General features: G+C 41.3%; 1 protein-coding gene across 3 annotated transcripts in view; it reads left to right on the forward strand.

Annotated features, from left to right (window-relative positions):
• Positions 1–738: 738 nt before the first annotated feature.
• The window catches only part of SYTL2 (synaptotagmin like 2), a 58,538-nt gene continuing 35,572 nt past the window's right edge, over positions 739–23,704 (forward strand). The window contains exons 1-3 of one of the 3 annotated variants that reach the window (XM_026069320.1): positions 739–1,038; positions 8,252–8,419; positions 13,054–13,494. In XM_026069320.1, the coding sequence (XP_025925105.1) occupies positions 13,394–13,494 (101 nt within the window). In that variant the 5' untranslated portion in view covers positions 739–1,038; positions 8,252–8,419; positions 13,054–13,393. Of the gene's footprint in view, positions 1,039–8,131; positions 8,420–13,053; positions 13,495–23,704 lie in introns of those variants that run through there. The other 2 variants (XM_026069321.1, XM_026069319.1) reach the window with 2 other exon arrangements.

Here is a 23,704-nt window from a genome sequence, read left to right on the forward strand (position 1 = left end):
TTGCGTCTGCGTGGGGGTTAAAACGTTCATAACGGGGTGACCTGAGAGAAACTTGACCTTGTTGACTCGACTAAGGCTCACTCTGGTCTTGCCAGGCATCTTTCCGATTTTTCCCGCAGGGATATTCTGGTTCCATCTTCCCTCCCTGTCCTCCAGGATTATTTTTGTTTCGCCAGACAACTTTCCTGCCTGCTCTGTAGCCTTTGCTCTGATCTCACGGATTTTACTATTTGCACCGTTTGGGCAAGTGCACTGTAAGTCTCTGTTTGCCCATTTGCAGTTGCATATTATTGGAATATCTATGTGTGACTGTGTTGTAAAATACTATTATTATTTCACAGTATACTATTGCAATACAAAATGTTACAAAATGTTTATATGCAGTCACTGGTCATCCTATTTCTGTGAGCTTATGCCTGGGCTTAATGCAAGCAAATACTAATTATCTTGCTTAGCTGGCTTCTACGTTATGGGTGCAGCATGCCTCTGCTTTGGCTACGAAGCATATCCTTGAATTTTTTGAAACTGTCTTTGGACCTGTCTCACGTTAAGGAAATATTCCTCCAGCATCTCTTGCGCTCCAAACTAGTGTATTATCGGTTTCACTATCAGGCTTTTAAACTTCAGTGAAACGGGTCATCGTGTTCTTGTCCTCCAGTGCTGACAAAGGCCAGACTAAACAGCGCTGCTGAATCACCCATTACCCCCCAAAACCAGTGTTAGAGAAGTGATTTTTTCTTTCCTCGAAGGCACCAGGCRGAGACCATGGACAGATCTACGTCCTGAAGGAGACGCGGTGAACCCTGGAGGAGGCACTTGCCGGGTTCCCAGGCAGCAGTGCTGCTCCAGTGTAGTAGCTGGAGAAAAACTTTGATGCTGGCGCAGAAGGCGGAGTATTAACTGTTGCATCTAGCAACAAAGATTAACCAGGAAGCTGAACAGTGGGCTGAAGTCAAAGGGATTGTTTTCTACCCTGTATTGAGTTTCCTGCACTCGGACAGAAAGGAATCTGCTTTGCCAGTGCTGAATAGAGTAAAGGTACCAAATACTTCCTTTTATATAAAACTGACTTTGCACAAACAAAGCTACTAACAAAACATTTTTTGCAGGGAAGCTTAAAAGTGATTCTTAGTTGTTCAGTAGGAAAAAAAAGTTAATTTTATTTTTCTCTAATTAGAAGTGATGGTTCTGTTCTATGGGAGTCAATCTTCAGTTCATTTAATAGTGACTTCTTCTGCAGTATAATAAAGAATTTGTTGTTCTGCACAGCAAGCGCTCTTCATCTGAGGTGGCTGACTAACAGATAACTGCTGAAAGCAATAGGCAACCTTCTTGTGCTTAAAGTCCACCAGATGTTGCATTTAAGGTCAGATTATTTAACTTGAACAAGTCAATTTAAGGAAGTTCCTAAGTTCAGTCTTCCAATGCTAGAACATTGAAATACTGCTGTATGTCAAGCAGATGATGTAGTGTTTGCTGCATTAGCAGTCTCCAGTTCTTTGGCTGATTGGCGCATTAAGTAACTTATGACTGATTTTTAGCAGACCTTTTCGTGCTTCATTCTTGTGGTAGGGAGTCATTCAGATTCACCTGGGCACAGCAACTGGCTGTGCTAGATTCTTACTTCATTGTATAAGGTTTCCTTGCTATATGTAACCTGACTCTGTTTACTGCATTGAGAGTGTCAATGGAAAGAGATATAGTGGGTGGGGGGGAATGGAAATGAGTACTTCCCCTCCTCCTTATTTTATAGCTCTTTTACTGGATGATCATGCCAAACTACTCTTGAACTAAATCCTGCTCAGTACCCTGTGCGTTTGCACTGAATGAACAAACTACTTGACAAAAATTCTTTTCCTCCAGCTAGTTATACTTTTTTTCCTCTGTAGGATAAATTCTATAAATGTAAATTCTTCTTTTCCTCCTCTCTCCCAATCAAGGAAATTCTGTATTCATATATATATATGTGTGTGTGTGTGTGTGTGTGCATGTGCATATACATATACACACATATATGTATACCTTACCTTATATGTATACTCTTCTCTCTCTCTCTCTCTCTCTCTCTCTCTCTCAAGGGTAAGAACCTAGGGGATGCTTATTTGCGGAGTAACTAGCAGAACAACATCCTAGAGTCATTACTAGATGCTTTTGTTCTACAAAAGGATCGAACTGCATAATGGTAAACTTAGATGAAATTGTCAGCCCAGTGTTATTAAGAACCTGATTTTGACTGGCTGGTAAGTTGGCAGTGATTTACTGCTGTACAGGCAGGATGGACTAGAGTAAGACTATGTAACCTCAGCCATGTAACTGGAGCTCCAGCAGTAGGTCAGGGTATTCTAGAATTCCTGTATTGGAAATGGTTTTAGACTATCAGCTTTTAGATCTTAAAAGCTCCCCCCACGCTCTTCTGCTCTATTAAATTTAAATGGGCCATGTGCTTCAAAAAATAGCCTTGAAAATAGCACATCAGTTAGGAAGAATTAAGGGTGATATCCAGAAAAGCCATGTAATTGCACTGTAGGCACCTTACCAAGATGTATGTCTCTCCGTCCTAGACAGAAATCTATCAAACAGCCCTAAGAAGTGAACCCTTAATCTTCTGGTCCTGACCACACAAAACTGTCACTGCCTTTGCTGAGCCAAGTTTGCAGGTCGCCTGTATCCCACCTAGGTGCACAGATGAGTCTGTAGCACTTTGAGTTGTGTTGCTTTTATTTTTGAAGCCTTGTATACTTTATGTAAGTGGAAATGCCATTAAATTTGTCTTGTTTCATAGAGATTAGAATACTTGTCTGGAAATTAAGAGACCTGAATTAAAAATAAATAACCTGGGAATACTCTTCCTGTTCCCTCTGCCCTGTCATCCCTACTAGACCTGGACTAACGTGTAGCCAGGAGTGCAGGGCTGCCCGGACAGAAGGGAGCTAAGGAGAGGGATCTTGAGTTGCAACACGGCGACATGACTGAGAGAGGGTAGAGCTGGGTTCTTGTTTCTGCTTTGCAAGGCTGTGAGATAACCTCAAACTAATAATCGGTCTGAGATGGGTGGCTTAATCCTTGGTGGTACAGCTTTAGGAGAGGTTAGGAGTAACCCAAGTGAAACCTTCTGAGACTGCTGCTTAGGTTGATAAGGTGAGGTGAGGTGAGTTTGAATCCTCCTGGACTAAAGAGGTTTCTGGGGGCTCTTGTTTCATCCACGTTCTGGGTGTGTGCTGTAGCCTCTACGCAAAAATGAGCTAATACTTTGCATAGCTATCTTCTTAAAGAATGAGCCACTCCTGAAAAGTTAAATAGCTGTGTTCAGGGACAGGCACTATACTATGAACCCTAGCCTCACCACCTCCAAACTCCTGATTTTGGTGCCTGTGTGTGAGAAACGATTTCAATTGCAACCTTCCGTTCCCTCCTTCTTCCCATTCCCCTGCTATTCAGCAGACTTCATATGGCAAATGCTGTTTGTACAGCACAGTTTGACGTTACACCTCATCCAGTGCAACTGTAGGCTGCTATTGAAACTGGCTGTTCCCTGCTCCTCACTTCACCCAGTGTAACAAGGGGGTTTAGCTGTCACCATACCCTTCCAGGTTTCTTGCATCCCAGGGCCAGCTCTGTGCCTGGAGCCAGCTACCTTGTATTTAGGTGCCCAATTGCTCAGTTTGGATCTGGATTCAATGAAACATGTGCCAGTCAGGGGGAAGACTGGGTTTTGCACGATATAGCCCAGCCCAGTAGTGCAAACAATCTTGTGAGTGAAGTTTTCGTGGCTGATAGACTTCCTGTTATTCTTGCAATTTAATATCACAATTAAGGAGGCCTGATGATGCTGCTTGCTGAGCTTCCTGGCCAGAATGAGCCTGCTAGCAGGTAAAATATCTATGTTATGAAGGACATCCAGCAAAATATCATTGAGCACTGAAGGATGAGTGATCTTCCTCTTGATAGGGAGCTAAAGTAGGCTTTTTTAATGTATGTATTAAGAAAAAAAAAAGAAAAACTTCATTGCAAAACTGAAGTTAATTTTAATCACTGAGATGAGACCTAATTCTGACTGTGTTCTATTTGCAGACTATGGGCTAGGTTTTTTCTTAAGCATTTTGATTTTGACTTCTCTGTAAACCAAAGTGCTCTTTTTCCCAGTTTCCTCCTGAACTCACTTATTGCTTCTACGACTGCAGGACTCCTAAAGAATATTCTTCTGGCACCTGATTTCTGCTGGTAATTGGATTCTGTGTAAATTAGTGTTTTCAGGTAGGCGTGTGCCTCAGTTACTGTAGCCAGGACTGGATTAATTGTTGCAAACTTTTTTGGTAGTCTTCAGATTACATCACTTATTAGGTGGGGTAATTTTATTCTAAACAGCGTACAGGAGTGAGTGTCCAAGGCCTGTGGTCAGTCATCTCGTGAGAAAGGACGGCCAAAGAGCTTGGTTCATTTGCTGGCTCTGTAGTCATCAGTTAAGCAGAGCTGTAGTTACAATAACAAGGTTAGTGGCCACAGTGGAAAAGTAGGGGGCCTGCAGTAACAAATTAAATAGGGCGATTTAGGTGAATAAGGGATGATTTTGCTTCCCACAGCTGCTTGCTACGCAGTTAATCATGTCTGAGAATGTGGAGCGGCCACTAGCCAATGTTCTGCATGATCCCAATTTCGTGTTGGGCTAAAAGCAAAGCCACTCTGGYGAAGCTGTGAGATGAAGGGCCTCCCTCAGGGGCAGCAAAGATGATGAAAAATCCCCCCGATGTTGTAGTTTTGCGCTCAACCTGTATCACAAAGCTGTATTGTGAATCCTGCTGCAGAGGAAGTGTGCTGCCACCTGCGACCTGAGCAGTTGGCTGATGCTGCTGTAAGACAGTTCTAAAAGTGATGCGTAAGTGAGGCAGCCTGTCAGCCCTAGGGTTCCTGGTTTTACAAGTATGGTGAGGGGAAAATCTGTGCTGCAGGGATAGTGGCTGTCCTGGCTCAACGAGGCACTTCCAAAGCTGATTATATCAACTCAGAGGAGGAGAGAGGGGAGGGGACTCTTAAAGTCACAAGGATGCAACAAATACTGACTACTGGGTTCTCATAGTAACGGGGTAAAATCATTGTAAAAGTCATGTGGACAGGCTTTGTAGTGAACCTTTTGCACTGTCTGCTTAAGAAGTTTCCAAGATTGAAGCTGCTGTACAAAATATCCTACTATCAGTTCTACTGAACGAGCATTAGTTTAAGTGGGTATTTGAACACAAATCTATGTTTGTTATTTGTAACAAGAATTTTCTTGTATCCGAGCGTGTAACACTGCTAACCCCTTAGTAAAGTCCACTTGTGAGGAAGACGACTGTATTAGCAAACAGTTTGGACTACACTGTGACTGTGTAAACTGCTGCTCAGTATTCTCAACTACATAATCTTATATATAAAAACAGAGATGCAGGAAGTGTCTCACTTCCCAGTAGCTGCTGATAGGGATCACTTGTTAATTAGCTGCACTGTTTTGCACGCTTTCATTCTTGAGTGGTGCAATTTCCAGAACAGAGTCCTTGATGAAAAGGACCCGAGTACTTGCTAATATTAGCAGAGCAAGGAAGCAAGGAAGTAGAGTAATTCTGCTGAAGTCTCCAATATCTGGAACTTGTAAATGCCTCTATATTGGGAACATTGTATCTTTATGATTTACTTAAGGCTAAAATTTGTGGAAACCGAAGAGCAACACATTTAATAGCAGCTCTTTTATCAGTTCCACAGTGCTATTCTTTGACCATCCGTATCAAGGGAATTAATATAGAAAACACATCCCACAACTCCAACAAAGCCGCTTTAGTCTTTTGACTTTCTTTTGTTTTGGTTTGGTTTTCCTTTGTGGAAAAAATATTGGGCTTCCCTAGTGCATATGAGGGTTTTTATGTTTGTTTTGTTTTGTTTAACCTGTGTCAAGAAACTACGCTCGTTGGCCTAGTGTAGGGAACCCCACACCTCAGACTAGAATGAGACTGCTTCCAAACTCTCTTAAATGTTATGAGGTTTTATTTAAATCTGTTTTCAAAATAAGACATAAAAACACCCTCTTAAGCTGGACCCTGTGTAGCTCTAATGTCAATGCTGACATGAAGAAGGAGGAAGTTGCAGTGGAAGCTTGAGTCTTGTGAGCCGACCACTTTCTGAAGCTTTTGGAGGGAGTCCCTTTCCTCTGTAAGGGGAGGTGAGAACAACAGACAGTGCTCTGCCTTCAGAGATCCAGGGGACTGAGCCATCGTCAACTTTGTATTTCAAGTCCCTTGTCCTGGGAATATTTTCTCCATATTGTGGCTGCTGATTTAAAAAAAGTTAGTGACTAGAAGAATCAAGTTCTTGCAAATGAGCTGTATTATTAATTCAAATAATCTGCAGGTGCTGATGGTATTATGTGCAAGGAAATTCATTAAGGATCGGAGAGCCTCAGAATATATAATGAGATATGCTGTTATTGATGATGATATCTTGCTGGAATCTTTATTCTTAAAGAAATCTTGAAGTTGCTAAGTATAGAATTAAATAGTTTCTTGCGTAGTTTTATGCCTATGCCAATGTAAAATAAATATCATTAAGCCTGTAGTTAGTCTGACAAAGAATGGTCACAGGGAAAAGTACAGTTATGATCTCCTTTTTTAGGTGTGTTTCTCTTTAATTTATGAACATCTTTTTTCCTGAGACCATATCCTTTTAAAACCACTCACCTAATGATTGTGCACCGTAGTGGGTGTAGAGACTGACATTCTTGGGAACTGCTGCCAAGTAATATCCAAGCCCTGTGAAAGAAATGGCAAGCTGCCAAACTTCATTAGAGGGATTATACCAAAATCAAAACAAATTATTCTTTCCTCCTCCAATTTTCAGTTGTTAACTTTCATTTTCTTCTCCTAGTTATTAACTTTTTGCCCTCTAAAAACAGTACACTTGCCTGTTTAGTCTCAAAGTTGTGAAAGTCTTAATTTCTTATCAAACAGCAGTAAAACTAAATCACTAAAACTAAAATCCGTATGACCCGCAAAGCAGATATTCCTGGAGAAGGGTGGAATTTTTCTAAAACACTTGAACTACTCTAGCTTCATTTCCCTTAAAACCAACAGATCTTAATGTCAAATGCTCTGAAATATTCCAATTCATAATGTTAAACCTTCTCTTTCAGCTGACTGAAGATCATTATATAATGCTGTCAGTAAGAATATTTTAAGATTGCAGCTATTTTACAGGTTAAAAACAACAGGGATCAAGTTGGTACCAGTGAACAAGAATAAGGCTTGTTGTGCATCATTTTTTTTCTCTCCATTGTGGCTGTTTTCAGCAGCTATCTGGTACTATGATTTCCCTTAAATTCCCTTAACTGTATTGTTAATATTGCATAGGAAAGCATGTAGGTTATTACTGGAATAAAACAAAGCATTTCTGTGTTTGTAAGAGCAATTTCAGTGTTGCCTCATCATAAATATCCCCCATTTCTGCAATGTTCCCTGTTCTACAACCACCCTGCTGTTCMCAACCAGATAAATAAGAATTTCTCTACTTCTGTCTCCCTTTCTCAAACTGCAGTCTGTTACATTTCCTCTGTCTTCTGATCTTCTGCACATGTATTTGTGGCTGGCTTAGACTATTTGTGCTTTTGCCAACACTGGCATTTAGCTTAATTAGCTCTCTTCCCTTCATGAGCTTTGCCTCTCATGTATTTATACAGAAATTATATTCTGTAAGCTTGGGACAGTGCTGAGTTTCCTGTAATTGTATTGCATAAATTTCAGTGGAGAATAAAACTTGTTTGGAGAAGTAGGCAGTGTCTGTAGGGCTGTAGCTTGTCCCTCTCCTTGTCAGGGGCACTGGTAATGCCTAATTGGACCTCCCAGAGTGACAGGTGCCAATTCTGTAAAGCTTTCATTACACCTGAAGTTCTCACTTGGCTTCCTCGCTTCCAAAAAAAAAAGATTATTACTTCCTAGGCATGGGTGTTACGGACAAACTTAGTTACCTCTTTTCTGAGAATAATGAGTTTCTCAGCAGAGGCAAACTGTTATATCGCACACTTCTATTTATCTGTCTTCCTCAGCTTCCTGTTGCCTTAGGTCTTGACTTCCAACTCATCCTGGCTGCTAGTGCTGATATGTTGTAGCACATACTGAAGGAGTAATGTTAGGAAAATGTGTAGCTTTCAAATGCATAAAACCAAACCCTCTTATTTATAAGAGCCTATGGGTTACTTGTAATTGAATGTTTTATGAGATGATGACGTACACAGATGAGAGCTGCTCATCGGCCAGGCCTGCAGGGTAATCGTTCGTTCAGTTGGAAGGAGTTGGCACAGACACGGATGCAAAACCAGTCAAAAGTGTAGGACCAGCTGTGACCTCCTTCCTCTTGTTAGAAGGCATTGGCTGGGAGAAAGACTCGTCTGAACAAAGCTCTGGTAAGCTTAGCTCTACTGTACAAGGAGCACTTGAAAAATAATTTTGCATTGTAAATTTAGGGCATTACTGGGCTGATGTATGTAAAAGGAAGCCTAGCTGGCTTGGATGGAGCAACTGACTGTCGGGTTTTGCTGTTCAGTTTCTGATCTTGCTGTTGAACTTAATCCGTCAGTCATGCCAAACTCCTCCAGCCTCTTGCCTCTCCCTCATTACATCCCATATGTATGTACTGAATAAAAGCTTAAAAATCTAAGCTGTGATTATGGTACCTTATAACATGGTACCTCTTAATGTTTGGAACACACAGTATTACAATTACGATTCCCTTTTTGTATTTGGGAGAAGGCAGTAGGGGGGGAAAACAGAGCTCTGTGTAGAGCAAACAATATCGTCTGTGAACAAGGTGGTTTTTTTATGACTTGATTATGTTGTAGAAAAATCTGAAGTTTAAATTAAATGAATTAAGACGTATAACTGCCCATGTAGGTTTTGAGAAATTTTGTAAGAAAAATGGTTTGGATGATAGCTGGTCCTAAAGCACTTGGGAGTTGTGAGTGGCTTTTGAGTGGAAAAAAACTCCCGTTTCAAGCCTCCTTTTTGTTTCTTTTATTGCCAAACCGTAGAAACTTTGATGCATGAATTACATAAAACATAATTTCAGACTTCTMTTTATAACAAGGATGAGAAAACTTTTATGAAAGGGAAGTTTTTCATGTAGCTTTATTTGAATTTAAGGTTTAAGAAAAAATTTGTGACAAATATCCCAAGACTCACAAATGTTACTCTGCAACATAAGGTGACAGGTTTTCCCCAGGAACCAGTCAGTATGGTATTTCTATCCATTTTCATGATTTAGTCGGTCTGGATTAGTCAATGTGGATCTTTAAGTCTTATTTGACACTTAAGGTCTCAAAACTTTTCCTGAAAAGGAAAACTTCCCATTGAACTTAAAGTAGTTCCAAAAGAAATGTTGAGACCTCCTGGTTCTTTTTGGCATGTATACAAACTTTAAGAAAAACTATTTGTCAAAAAAGGAAAGCAAATGAATTAAAATTGGGGGTGAGGGGGATTTGGAGTGAGGGAGGGTATTGATTTTTGAAATTTGGCCTTAGATCTATAACAAATACTGTCCTTTCAGCCAGCAGTTTTCACCTTCTGTACTTGGAATCAGTGTTTGCAATCCTTTGCAGAATGCTGGTCTTGCACTAATGTTTATCAGCAGCTCTTACAAGCTTGGCCAAGTACAGAAAGAGGCTTTCTTGTTGTTTGTGCGGAGACTAAAATCTACTGTAGTTTCATTTTTGACTGGTATGGTGCCAATGACTAAAGATTTCTTATCATAGTGAAATGTGATACAGAGTTTGCACTATATGGATGACACATTAAAGAAGAAAAAATCTGATTATTGCTAGTTTCTTTTAACTGCTTATCCAGTGAGATCGGGGCCACTTTTTCAAGTACTCGGACATGCCTTAACTGAAGCATCACGTTGTTCGCTTTACCAAGGAACCTAGAAGGGTCTCAGCTGCGCTACTTAATCCTGGTTAGGTTTTTGGTCATAAACTAGGGTAAGAGAAAAAAACAACTAAGAGAATGCCATGTAAATCTGAATACAGGATAAATGCAAGTGGATTAGTGGAACAGAATTCACACAGGAGTCTCCTCTGAAGTGTTGGGAGGAGAATGAGATCCAGTTAAGCCAGACATAGGAAGCATGTTACACTTAGCAAAAAGACCTCTGTGAAACTAATGTTTAGTCATGGAACAATATTGTATGATGTCTGCCAGGAAGGGTTTGGTTGAGAGCCTGTTAGGGCAGGTGGTATCTTGCACCTGCCTAAAAACAAAGCGGGAGTTTGAACTTTTTTGCAGAAATTGCTCTATTGAATGATGATATCATTGATGTTTAATAGAAGGGCATCTTGCTTTGGCCTTCCAGAGACCTGTGTGGACAATCAGCCCTTGCAAGGTGTTACTTGGTTGGGGAGGACTGAAGTTCTGCTTCCATTATTTTTATTAATTTGAATACTGTGAGATGTGGATGAAGCCTGCAGCTTGTTTTGTGAATGCTGTCCAGCTATTTCTTTTAGATCTTCAATTTAAACTGTGAGACAAATATAACACTCCTCTCTCGGYCTTCTTTTAAAAACAAAGGAAAAGACATCGTAAGATGTCAATCCTACAACAACTTTCTTACAGACTTGATTTACCTGAGGCAAGAAACTTGCCTGATGGACAAGACGAAAACCTTGACGATTCCAGTTTAGAGCTGTTCAGGTTTTGTGGTTGCAACATAATTTTTGGTGCCTATTGGCAGACGTGCACCTGCCAGTCAGTCAATGTGCAGGGCTTTGAATTAATACTGCAGAAGCAGACTGAGATGCTAGGAAGAGTGTTTCCACACATGGCAGTCAAAACTGACATCCATATCTGTTTATAAACTGAAGAACTCACGTGCTGGATTCTCAAAAAAATTCAGAATTTTTATGTTTGTTGGTGGCTCTACAGTAAGCACTTTTTACTTCTGTATAATTGTGGGATAAACTGCCATTTTCTAAATTTGTTTTAAAAGACCAAAGTTACAGATAGGTTGTTTAAAGTATTGGCTGCTACAAAAACTACATGGAACAAAATTTCTTTGAAGATCATGGAGAAGATAAATATGACAGCTGAACATAATCACATTCAGAAGTTTGTTTGTGTTTTTAAGAGATATGCATTAACCTGACTGGAGATACCTTCCCCATCTGTAAGAAATGCTGTTATCTTTAGAGATGAAAACTTCCCTTTGAGTAGTGGCAGTGCCAATATATTGTTTTAATCTCCTGGTTGAGCTGTTTCCAGATTTTGTGGCCGCAGAAGCAAGCACAAAGACTAGTTGCATGAACAGCGCTCATGAGATCCCTGCTGTAGAGGCAGCCAGATGGTAATGTTGTACCGCAAGGACCTAGAGTAGACACACACAAATCTAAAAGGTCATGGTGATAGCTGCCTAATGAAGAGAAATGGCCAAAAAGATGGTCTGCTTCTCTTCTGTTTCCCACCAGGTTTGACACTAGGGATTCTTCTTTATTAAATTCATGCTATTTCTTTTTTCTTCTTGGGCTTTGTTACATCCATGGTGCGATTACTCTGAGTCACTAACAGAGACTCTAGTGTAGACCCAGCTGACTTTCCGTCCTCCTCTGAGTTTTTTTTTTTTTTTGGCTGTCTGGAACCATGGTCTATAAAATAGAGGCAAAACAGTGTTTGAAATTACTATTCATAGATGCAGGTTGATTTGAATAAAGCAATAAGCCTTCATGTGACTGCATGACTTCTGATTCCACAAACTCAAGATGCTGCTATAGAAATTGTTTTGCTTTTATGTTCCATATGATGGTGATTAGGGCCTATATGGGATCATATTCATGTCATAATTATACATTATCAGTGGTAAAATGCTGTGAATAAGTGTCTGAGGAAAATAATCTCTTAAAGCTGGTGCAGTTTGAAGTAGAATACAAGAAGCTCTTAGAAGTGATAAATGTTTTTGTTACAAATAGACAAAGTCCTGCAGAAAGAGTCATTGCACCAGTTGAGGACACACTCCCTAAGTCTCGGATTAGAGCATGTAAATTCCTCTAATACATTCCCAGTCTCCTCCCATCTCGTTGCCAGAACATGTTGCATTTGGCAGGGTTCTGCAAACTTCCTTAGGATTTTTCCTCCGGGGTTAGTGATGACTGCTGCCTTTCTGATCTGGAAGGGGAAAGGAGCCTTTGAAGACTTAGAGTGGGAAGACAGGTGTGGAGGGCAAGGCATGCAATTTTGTAGGAGTGGAGTTGGGTCCAAAAGTTCAATGGCTTGTACTCATGGGATGATCCTTTTGTTCTCTTTAGCTGGTGACTAGTCAAAGCTGGCGTCCTAGAAATGTGCAAATGCTAAGTAAACCAGCATGGCAAGCTCATGATTTTTAGCCCAAATGTGTTTTTGAGGGCAATCTTTGTTTAAATAAACAAAACCCAACTTCAAGCCCTTGTGAAGAGAGTTCAGAAACATGGTCCAAGTCTACACTGGCAGAAGGTGAACACCACAGGTGGAAATAGCTTCATGTTGGGCTGCCTCACTCTATCTGCCTCTTTGCATTAAAAATCTTTGCAAGCAACAATGAACTTTTCTTCAGAGATACCTGGCTTTTGTCTTTTACATATGATAACCACAGACACAGATTTCTTGTGTACTTTTGAATATAATCTCAGTGCCTGTGAGTAGACATTTTTAACTTTACATGGTTGCATGGTAGATGTTCTTGATTTCCTTCCCTCCCTCCTCCAAATTGTTCTGCTGACTTAAAGGAAAACCTAAAATGCAGTTATCATTTATTTTTAAATTTTGCACTTGAATGACACTTGATTCTGTCTTTTAGGGTGTGAGTCACTGTATTGGGCAGGAATATATTTTCATGAYCACTTTGTTCAAGAAGCCTGTAAAACAGGTTTGACTTGAAGTGACCATTTGAACTTCACAAAGTAGTTTAATCTCAGTGAAAAACTTGTTTCTTTTAATTTAAAAAAATGCATACATAATCTACTTCCCTGATCCCTGATATTAGAGCTTGTTCTTCATCTCCTTTTTTTTTTTTTTTTTTTAGGGGATGTTTTGGCTGCTCCTAAACACTGAATATGCTGGGTCAGTGAACTGTTACTCCAGGAAGCAGAGCTGAGAGGACAAGCTCAGAGGACATCACTGAAATGGCAAGCAGGAATGCAACACCTTATCAAAAGCCTCTTATTTAGGGAAGCATGCACATACTCTACCGCAAGAAAGCAAAATTTGGGGTTCTTTATACCACTGACTGTAACCTTGTCCAGGTTTCTCAGTGCTTGCTGAAGAAGACTTCTGTTCTTCTGTACCTTTAAAAGGGACTACAGGACTATCCTCCTCAGCAGGATTTAAGATTTTCCTGGACTCTTCCCCCCTGCCCTTCCAAGATGATCGACCTAAGTTTCCTAACAGAGGAAGAGCAAGAGGCARTAATGAAGGTGCTGCAACGGGATGCAGAGCTTAAAAGAACTGAAGAAGAGAGAGTCAGGTAAGGGATCGAGCACCCTCGGCTGTTCAGGGAAGATGTACACATGTGGTATACCAAGTTATTCAGATCATGGGAGAAGATTAAAACAGTTGTTCCTGGGGCCCTCATATTCCACACTACATATAGTTTGGAGTTTTTTACCCTGGGCTAGATTTAGTGTAGTCCCTGGATGGAACATCCATACCTTTCTAATGGTTCAATACTGTCCAAAAGGCTAGCTGCTGATTTGGACCCTTACAACCCCGTAAGAGTCCAAGCATGCTCGGTGTGCATCTGAACAGAGCTTCTGGCTTAGTTTCCTCAGAAAAGGGTTTAGTCTGCAAGCATCAAAACCTCTGAAAACTGAAGCAATGTGTAGTAAGTGGGSGTGACTGGGGGATTTGTTTTTAGAAAGAGCACTAGTGCCCCAGACCAAAATGTCAGTGTAGGTGCAGCCAGTGATATGTCTGAGTGAAGAAGTTGCCTGAAATATGTGGAGCATTGGAGCTGGAGCCAGATGAGATACAAACACTATACTCCATGCTGACAGGAGTCCTTGCAGTCCCTGGTTAATGCAGAATACTGCTCTCTGTCTTCCCTGTGGTGTCAAAGGAGGAGCAAATAGTTGTTTGGAAAGTTGTATTTGGAATGTTTTCTATGCTGGGAGGTTTTCCTAGAGCTACTGTTAGGGTAATTGCTGTTATTATAGATGTATGATTGAAAGCAGCATTGCCCAGGTGACTTGACTTTGGGTAGGTCCCCTGCACCAGTACAAATAGCAGCTTAATTGTGGCTTCAGCTAATATAGATAGGTAACTGGTCAAGACTGAGGATTTTAGCAGTCTGTCTTTTTCCTCGTGTGAAGGAAATTATCCCAGAATGAGAAATGGCAGAAGAATGAAAAAGTATCCTTAGATGCTGACAGGTCAAAATTTTCTTGTCTCTACTGTAGATACAGAAATATGAGCTTTAATTCTGGAATGGCTTGAAGTAATGCAGGTACCCTGAGATGTGAGGAAAAGCAGTAGAAACAGCAGTGCCAGGTCTGAAAGTGCTCAAGAAAAGTAATTGTAGACATGAATTTGAAAATAGCATCTGGGGAAAGAAATACTCCCTGGCACAGCAAATCCAGCTGTTAGTGGTGGTCTGAAAAGTGCTGTGGACAAGTTTTTTTGTCTGCATAATTTTGATTTTTTGCCATTCGTAATTCTAGTTCAAGAGGGTGTGGTGGAAAATGCAAAGGACTGCAGGTTGTATATCCTATAATCAGCATGCTTGTTTCTACAATAACATCTCTCTTCTGGTTTCTGAATATACTGACTTTTGAGAAGTTGGAAGCTTATATATGCAACTGATTTTTCGGTGTAGATAGGACATGTTGAACTTGCTTTTTATATAATATATATTAAAAAAAAATTACCTGAATTATATCTCCAGCCAAAGTGATATAACTATTTAGTTTGAGTATTACAGCGTTGCAGACCTGGAAGATTCCAAGAACTGGGGCTGAATGTCATCATCCAAACATCACACCCTGACAAGGTGTTATTTGTATGTGCATATAATGGAAGTCTTTTTAATGTGATCTTTTTCCTGCTAGAAAGAAATTCTGAGGTTTGAAGGGTGTTGAAATAATCTGTTCCATCTGTGGAATCCGTGTGTCGCGTTCCTGGAGCACGGACAAACTGGTAACACTACAGACTCCTCTTTGAGCAACTTCCTGGTGGAATTTTACAGATCACCTGAGGAGATCCCTTCTCTGCTGACAGCTCCCACTGCTGCTCATCCACAGTAAAACGCTGCCTGTTAGACTGGCCCATGCAGCCTCTTTAGGCTGTCTGCTTTCACTCTCATTTTTTGAGTGCTGTAACAGGCGTTCAGCTCCTCCTGCTGCTCCTCTTGTGCTCCTCTGAATGAGGCTGATGGTTTTGGGAACAGTGCATCTGCTCCCCCTGTGACCTCTGCCCAGCTCCATCCCCGAAAGGAAAGGGGATATTGACATTTTCTTCTTGCAGGCAACAGGGAGATGAAGAAATCTCAGATTACAAGAGGGTGTGATGCAGGGAAATGAAAAGACATTGCATCCTTCTTTTTCTTGGGACAAGAAGATACCTCTCTCTGCTTCATTTCCCCAGGAGAAGTTGCCAGCCCCGAATGGCAGTGCTGCTGGGAAGGCGGTTAATGGCATAAAACGAAGAGCTGGGTGAAAGCTCGTCAAAACTAGAAGCTGTTTCTCATCATGTTGCTAATTTTTTTTGCTAGCATCCTTGTTCCTGTCCGGGAGTCACTGATATACCCCGCTCCAGCTTGGTTTTAGGCATCAAACAAGTGAATGGTCTAAGCACGTAACTGAATTTCCTGGCAGCAGCTTTACCGTAGCCCCTAACTCTTCTTACAGTTTCATAGTTCAGAATCACCACAGTTCAGGGCCCCTTCTGGTGACAATAACATGGGACAGAAATACGCCTGTGTCTGAAGTTCTGGATTGTGGTTGGGAGACTCTTCTGTGGTGGCAGTGGCTTGCCCCTGGCACCAGCATGTCTGAGGCAGAAAACTGTTGTGGTTGCCTCTGTGGCAGGGTTCCCCGCTGTGGCTACCGGGCCTCCCCTTCCCAGCAGAACCTCTTGGAAATGCTGTCGTGGGCCGTGCTCACGATTGTTTGCTTGCTCTGTAAATTGAAGAAGGCTAACGATAGGGAAATTCTGATGCAGGGTTGTTTGTGTGGTGGGTGGTGACTGCCATGTGCCAAACCCCTTTAATACATATGTTGGTGTGGCGCTACATATCTTGGAAAGCTTCAGGGAAAGGGGTTTGATTCTGCTGGGTGTTATGTACACTGAACTTTCCTACGATGTTCAGTGGGAGTGGGCTGTTGTTAAAAACCCTTGTGTAAATAGGTTTGTTTTTTCTTTCCCCCAGTCAGCTTTAGCAAATACCATAGTCACTTCACAAGGCAGTGTTCCTTATGTTGTAGACTGTGTCAGAAGGAAGCATGTTTTRGTTTTTTTAGGACGGGAGGTATTTGGGGTGTTGGGGTGAGCTGAATGTGGACACTGGGGGAACTGGTCTAACCATTGCAATGTCAATATGGCATTCGATGACTGTCATCCAAACACATCCATAAATCTTCATGAAATGCTTTCCTGTTAAATGTAACCGTTATGGGAGATGCATAACAGAGGCAGTGTTCTTGGTGGAGGTGCTTTTGAACATGGATGCCAATTCAAGTTTAAAGGGCTGATTGAACATGTAAGAGTTCAGAGCTTCTGTGTTAGAGGTGCTGTCAAAGCTAACCCTCTGTTTCCTGAAAAAAAGTACCCATTTTTCCTACTCTGCCCCAGGCTTTATCTTCCAAATGTAGAAATCTTCAGTGTGTCCTCAGTACCTGAGCTGGCATCCACCCGAATGAATTGGGCAGTACATACCTCAGAACTGTTTTTTTAGTGTCTGCATAGACTGGTAGTTATGCACCAATTACATTAGCTTCATGATTTTGAAGGATTGTTTGTCCTCTTGGCCATGCAATACCTAGAAACTCTTTAAAGCTGAACTTCTGCAAATATGTTTATTCCAGAAGTTCTCCACTCCTTTTTCTTATAAATCTCTTGGTACATATGCACAGCTTCATGATTAAAGTATGGGTATCTATAAACGAATGAAAAAATAGCAAGATGTGCATGGCCTACAGGCAAGGCGAAAACACAGTGTGTTTGTACGTGCTCTCTCCTTCTATCCTGACCAGTACACAGAACAACAGCTTGTGCATGTAAGTAATTTACATCTCTTAGGCTGTGTGCTGTCCATTCTGATCTGAATTGCAACTTTTTGGAAAGCCTGCTTGGGCTCYGGATCAAGCCCATCAGGACAATAATATTGACTTCTCTAAATTTGGAGCTAAGGATGTGTTAAAATTCTGTCAGAGCATCCCCTCTAGCAACGCGATTCTGAGGTTCCTCTGGGAGGACTGGTGTCATGCTTAGGTCTTGGTGGTTTTTTTATTCAAATTAGCCTAGAAATAAGCAAGTGAAGCTAATAATAAAATAAAGCCTACAGTTCTTCTGGAACTGATTAAAAAAAAAACCAAAAAACAAACACACAAACAAAAAAAACAAAAAAAMCACCTCCCTTTGCAGCTTATTAAATTCTTGTATTTTTAGGACTCAGGCTTGGTAACAGGCATGGCTTTGAGCCGTACTGGGAACTGGGCTGATACCGCGTCTTCCCACCATTGATTGTTAGCTAATCTAGTAGTAGTGGATGGATTATTTGACTTGACAGTGCTTGTTGGGAACAGCTAGTGAAGCAGGGTGGAGTTTGACTATTTTGTGTGGCAGAAGAATGCATTTAGGGAAAAACTGAGAGCTAATACGGCTTTTTAACCTTTAAATTTAGTATTTCCTCACCAAGTATGGTTCTCCCTACAGTAGAAAACRTACTTTTATAAGGTCCCTCTATGGCAGTACAATTCATGCTCATGCCTGAGACTATATATTCTATGCCTGAGGGCCAAAATGAAACCTTTGTCTTCAGAACAAATTAGTCTTGATATTGTAGGTAGCTTGAAATCCTAAAATGCAACCTACTCTGTAACACAGCGTCAGCTTCTTAGAAGTGCCCTTGCTGGTGGTGTGAATAAAGCTGTGATGCAGGCTCTTCTGCTCATTTACAGCTGTTTGTGTACATCCTGTGGGCTGTCACTCGATCAGGGCTGTTTTTATGCTTCATCTGCCTGCTTTTAATGCCTGTAGAGCGCTGGTGTCCTTGTGTTTGGGCAGATCCTGTGACAGAAAGCACATCTTTCTAGCAACCTACCCTTCTTGGATTCAAGTCACCTTGCACTGCTCTCCCAGGCTGACTCTGATACCAAAGGTGTATTGTCTCAGAGGAGCTGTTCCTTCGTTGCAAAGGCTTTTGTTTTTCTCCTTGGCAGGTTTGTTTTGGTTATATATGAAGAGGGATGGGAGGCCATTGGGAACCTCTATGCAAATCCTTTAAAACAAACAGAGAAACCAAACACTGCAAGGCTATGATAGAAACGAAAACAGTTGAAGTTAGTGGAAACTGTGAAGGCTGGCAGACCTTGACAGATGCCTACCTCCTGTACGCTGTAACCTCAACAGTCAAGCTACAGGTTTCATGAATGTACTAAAATTATGCTTCCACTAGGTAAGAAATGCCCAAGTAAACTTATATGTTCTGTGTCTGTCAGAGGAATATCTAATTACATGATATATAATATATTACTTGTAAAATGCACTCTCAAGCTTGAAATAAGCTTCAATTAGTAATAGGAAGATAAGTCTGCCTGCAGGTGTAGTAGTAGAAAAGCATATAAAAATGAATGATTCCATCTTCAGGATGAGATGTGTATAGAATTTAAAGGAAATAAGAGGATAACATATCTGTCTGCCCCAAATATGGCAATCTTCTATGAGGAGATGATATACAAGGAAATGATRTGCAGCAGGGTTAATTTGGCCAGTGTGTTTCATGGGCACTTGCTCAGCACAGAAGTTGGGATTGTGGTTCAGTTGACTTGTCTTACACCTACAAGTGTGTAATTCAGTCATTCTGATACTTCAGGCCTGAATTTGTCCGTATCTTCCCTTTCCACGTCGGAAAAAACGTCACTGTCTGATTTGTCGTGAGGGATCATGCTGGCTGCAGCGTAGTTAGTTCTCCAAGGATCCAAAAGCAAGATGCTAACTGAGTTAGGTTTACTAATAAATCAAACACCTCAGGACAGGGGCAAAAAGGAAGAATATACAGGACAACAAACAGAACTGTACTGACTTTTTTTCCTCATGACCTTGGCTACTTTTACCTACTCAAAAACTCACTATCCAAAGAGACCCCAAAGGCAGGGATTAGAAGGGATGTTGCTGACCRGACTGATGACAGGGATGGGGAGAGGTTACATAATCCCATTGGTCTGCTTTATTCTTCCTGCTAAAACCCTCAACCAGTTTAAATGGCTTTATTGCTTATACCAATCAAACAGTAAGATGGTAAGATTTTTGAATCTCATGTATGTACGTAGCTATCCATATCCCCAACTCAACGTATCCCCAGTGGCCCTTTATAAATCTTTTGGGTGTAGTTCTCAAACAAGTACCAGAACAGAGACATTTTTTCCTATGCCTGATTTAGATATGTGCAGACTAAAGAAACATTGTTCATACAGAGTTTGATGTTTAAACAGTTACTCCTTTTGCCTTGTAAAACTTTTATCGTTTTTTCCCAATCTCATAGAGGGAAAAAATTGAATCGGCATGTCTGACAGTTATAATGCCACCTCCTAATTCCTTTTACTCCTGTTTTTGCATTATTGCGGTACTACAGAAACTTTATCTTGCTTGTTGGTGTCTGGAAGGTGATCCAGAACCTACATCCTTTGTCTCCCTTATGCTGGTTTGGGTTTTGTTGTGCTTGCAGTAAACAGAAGTGAGGATAAACTCCTCAAAAGTYTCTCTCCTTCACTCTTCTCCTCCTATTTGGCATTTCATTTGCAGGAGAGAAGTTTTTGAAGTGCATTTATAGATATGGTGGCTGTATCGGGCTTTAAAAAAGTCTTCATTTTGCCACCAGCCACTAAGGTGGGGGTTTTTTTGTGTTTAGAATTGGGTACTTGAGACACTAATAAATCCTGTCTCTTTCAGCCAAACATGGATCTTGATTTAAGTTGTTCTTAATTTGCTACAAGAAGTCCCAGCATGCGCCGGCACTGCACAGACTCTCCTGTCTGAAAAGCTCAGTTTAAGCTGTTGATTGAGGAATAAGGGAATGAAAAGTTACTAAGTTGTTGACTGTCATCTTGCTAATTCTGTGGTGGTTTATAATAAGAGCTTTGAATAAGGGGGTAAAGGGAAGGAATTAAGAGACACTGAGGAGGTGCAGCTGAACAATGTTAGATACAGGTATGTATTGCTAGATACTATTATTAAGAAAGAAAAAAAAAGAAAAGAAAAAAGAAACAGAAGCCAGTATCACTTTGCCTTCACATGCAGGGAGCTATCATACCCGCCTACAAAGCACAAGATAAGCTGTTGTGGGTTTGCTGATAGAAAGGTTTACATGGACTGGTTAGATCAGAGAGCAGATTTTGTGCCTTGCTGTGATACCATGTGATTTAGCTGGCTATCAGACCTTGCAGGGGTGAGGAGCCATGGCCCAGTTGATATGTGTAGGTTTTTTGTTTGTTTGCCTGCACAGTGCCTCACGGTTGTTTTGCATGCATCTTCAATGTGATACTGCACGTACTTAGGTGAAACGTTTGTCTTCTCCACATCAAAAATGCTTCACTGAGACATATTGGAAACAGCATATTAAGTAAAGGGAGAACTCCAGGCTTATTTAAAAAGAGGATTTTAGAGTCAGTTTTTTAACTGTGCACCCTCACTTTCTTGAATTTAACGTTGCTCTAGAAGAAACAAGCACTAGCTTTATTATAACTTCAGGCTGTTTCACTTTGAAAACTGCAGCCCAGGGTAACTGGCATTTTAACAGGCCACTCAGGGACTCCAGAATAAATGCTTACTTCATATGTAAAGCCATGATTGCGTTTTTCCTAATTGCAAACTTTGCAAACTGAGCCTGCAATCTGAATCTTAAACTGGATGCCTACTAGTTCGTTTGTCGCCAAAAGCAAATAACGTAATCATAGCTTGGCTAGCCGTTCTGTTTACTGAGAGAGCCGGCGCAGAACCCGCTGTTGGCATCTAGTCCTGTTACAGCGCTGCAATGCTGGGAGGCATAAGCAGCAGTGGAAAATAATGGCTACAGTCTGATGGCTTCTGCACCATGCCTTTCAAGGTAAACCACAATCTAAATCTAATGCAGAGCAGTGAAACTTGGCCACACAGTTCAATCAGTTTGGTACTTCTGCTGATGCCTGCTCAAAGCAGAGCTTGAGAATTCAAATAGCACTGTAAAGATTCACATTTAATCTCAGCAGCTGTTTTTGCAAAACAAAAGAGCTAGAGCTAATAGCTTAGTGTCTTTCTGATAATGGAAATCTGCCTCTTTTTATTTGTGCCTGGGAACAGCTATAAAGTTTATGTTGCTCTTAGCTCCTCAAAAGAAGCTAAATACTTCTCTTGAGGAGAAGAGGTGTAAGTCAAGCTGACAAAGGTCAAGTGATCAGACTGTCAAGGTGAGAAGAGAGGGCAAAAGAAGCAGTTTGCAAGTCAGCCTCAGTGAAYTTCTGTCACTTCTTAAAGTATGAGCTCTATCAGCCAGACTGGTCACTTGTAAAGAAAGTACTGGGTAAGTGTAGACCTAATTTCTACCTATGTTAGCAAGCTTAATTATCTGTTGAATTCTAGAAGGCCTGCTGAGCTGGTGGAGTTGAGGTATGCTAGCTTCCATAGCCAGCAAGCAGGAGTGGGAGCCAGGTGTTTGACATTCACTTCCAGCAAAAATGACAGCTGCATTGGCCAAGGGTTAATTTAATGAGAGTCATTATTAAGAGCGCTTAATGAGAGCCATTTAATAAGAGTCTCGAGCCATGACACATTCATGCCTCTCTCTATCCTGCTTATGCTGTGTTTATCAGTAGCAGATCTGAGGATTGGACAGCAGGTAAACAGTCTGACTTAGCTGAGAGGTTGTGATCCTTGTGGTCTGAACCAGCTGCTTCTACCAGCAATCTATTGATCTGTTGAGCTGACTTGCAAAGGTCTCCTACCACACCCTAGTTTCATTCAAATACAAAGGCAGAAAGAATTAGCAGTATCTAGGGTAAAAGGGCTGAATCAAACAAGGTGAGGGCATTGAATACTTCTCCTGTGACTCAGGACCTTCCCACTAGAGAACCTCCCTTGGCATTGATTCATGTTGCCCTGAAGCACTAGCTGGGGTCAGAGCTCTGCTGGCCTGGGGGCTGTGCAAATAGCTGAAAAGCCAGTCCCTAGCCTTAAGGAATATCTGTTCTAAGAAGGCAAATAACACATGGGAAAGCAGGCGAAAGGGAGAGGCAATCAGCTGTGTAAAAGTTCTTGCATGTCATATTAATCACTATTCCTGCTGGCTGTGTTCATAAACTGGATGAGTAGTGAGGAGTTGGCTCACAGCTGGGTAATGAATTTGCTTAAGGGTAGAGGGAAGCTCCTACTGTGTTCTCTCTCCAACTTGGAGGACCTGCAGCAGATGAAAAGAGTGTATTTTGGCTCTTGGAGAAGCACAGGGCTATAAGCAGGAGGGAGGGCTAAATTCTAAGTTGTCCAGTACTGCTATGGACYGTTGAATCTTGGCACCAAAAATGCCAGTGATGACCTCAGCTCTTGGCAACCTCAACTCCCTGTAGCTGATTCAAGACAGAGAGCTTGTTTCACACCTAGGAAGGACTGACTGCTGACAGCTGCTTTGGAAGAGAAGTTTAAGTATTCAAGTCCTGGTAGCCAATGCATTCAAATAAGCCTTTTCATTTCTTGCCACGCAAGGATGAAGGAGGGGTTGAGGGACAGGGGAGAGTGGCCTTTCTTAGCCTGGGGGCTAGGACCTGCTCATAGTGTCCTGTCCTAGCTCTCAATGGTTGTCTGTACTAGACTGGTAAAATCTAAGGATCAAATCTACAACCTGAAATAAAAGGACTATGACCATAGCTGCTTGATTGGACTAGAAGATTCTTCTCAACTTGTGAGCAATATAAAACTGGCATTGACTTCCTTGGCCATCAGGCCTTTAGAAGATAGCACCATCAGATAGCAATGTGGACCGTAGTTAGCCTTAAAGCCTCCAAGTAACTTGTAGAATTGCCTTTCTTTCTCCCTTGGGCTGTGTTATTAGCTTGTTTGCTGAAGGAGGAGTCATGAATGGAGAAGGCAGGTGAAGTTTGACTTAATTTTTGATTGTTAAGTCTCTCTCCAAATCTCTGTATTAACTTTCCTGGTCTGTAGGTTGGTCTCCAGGCCATATGTTAGGCAGATGTCTGAGTTATGTGCCCTAATAAGGAAAGAAAACAACCTCCCAAACTGCACACAGCAGCYCTTTGTTCCATAAAGTGTGATTCATAAAAGCGGGGTGACCCTGAAGCCTGAGTTTAAACTCTTGCAAACTTGCTTCACAGTATTTAAAATAGCTGCAGTGCTTGTGATGGAAACCTGTAGATTAATAAACTGTACAATCTTTTGCTATTTTCTCTGCGTGATACTGTCTACTCATGTGCCTTGTGTTCACATAAAGACTTTTGGGTAACCTATAGAAAGTATGGCACCATCAGTCCAGAGCACTT

This window comes from Apteryx rowi, unplaced genomic scaffold (genome assembly GCF_003343035.1).
Source record: "Apteryx rowi isolate R43461 unplaced genomic scaffold, aptRow1 scaffold_291, whole genome shotgun sequence".
Lineage (NCBI taxonomy): Eukaryota > Metazoa > Chordata > Aves > Apterygiformes > Apterygidae > Apteryx > Apteryx rowi.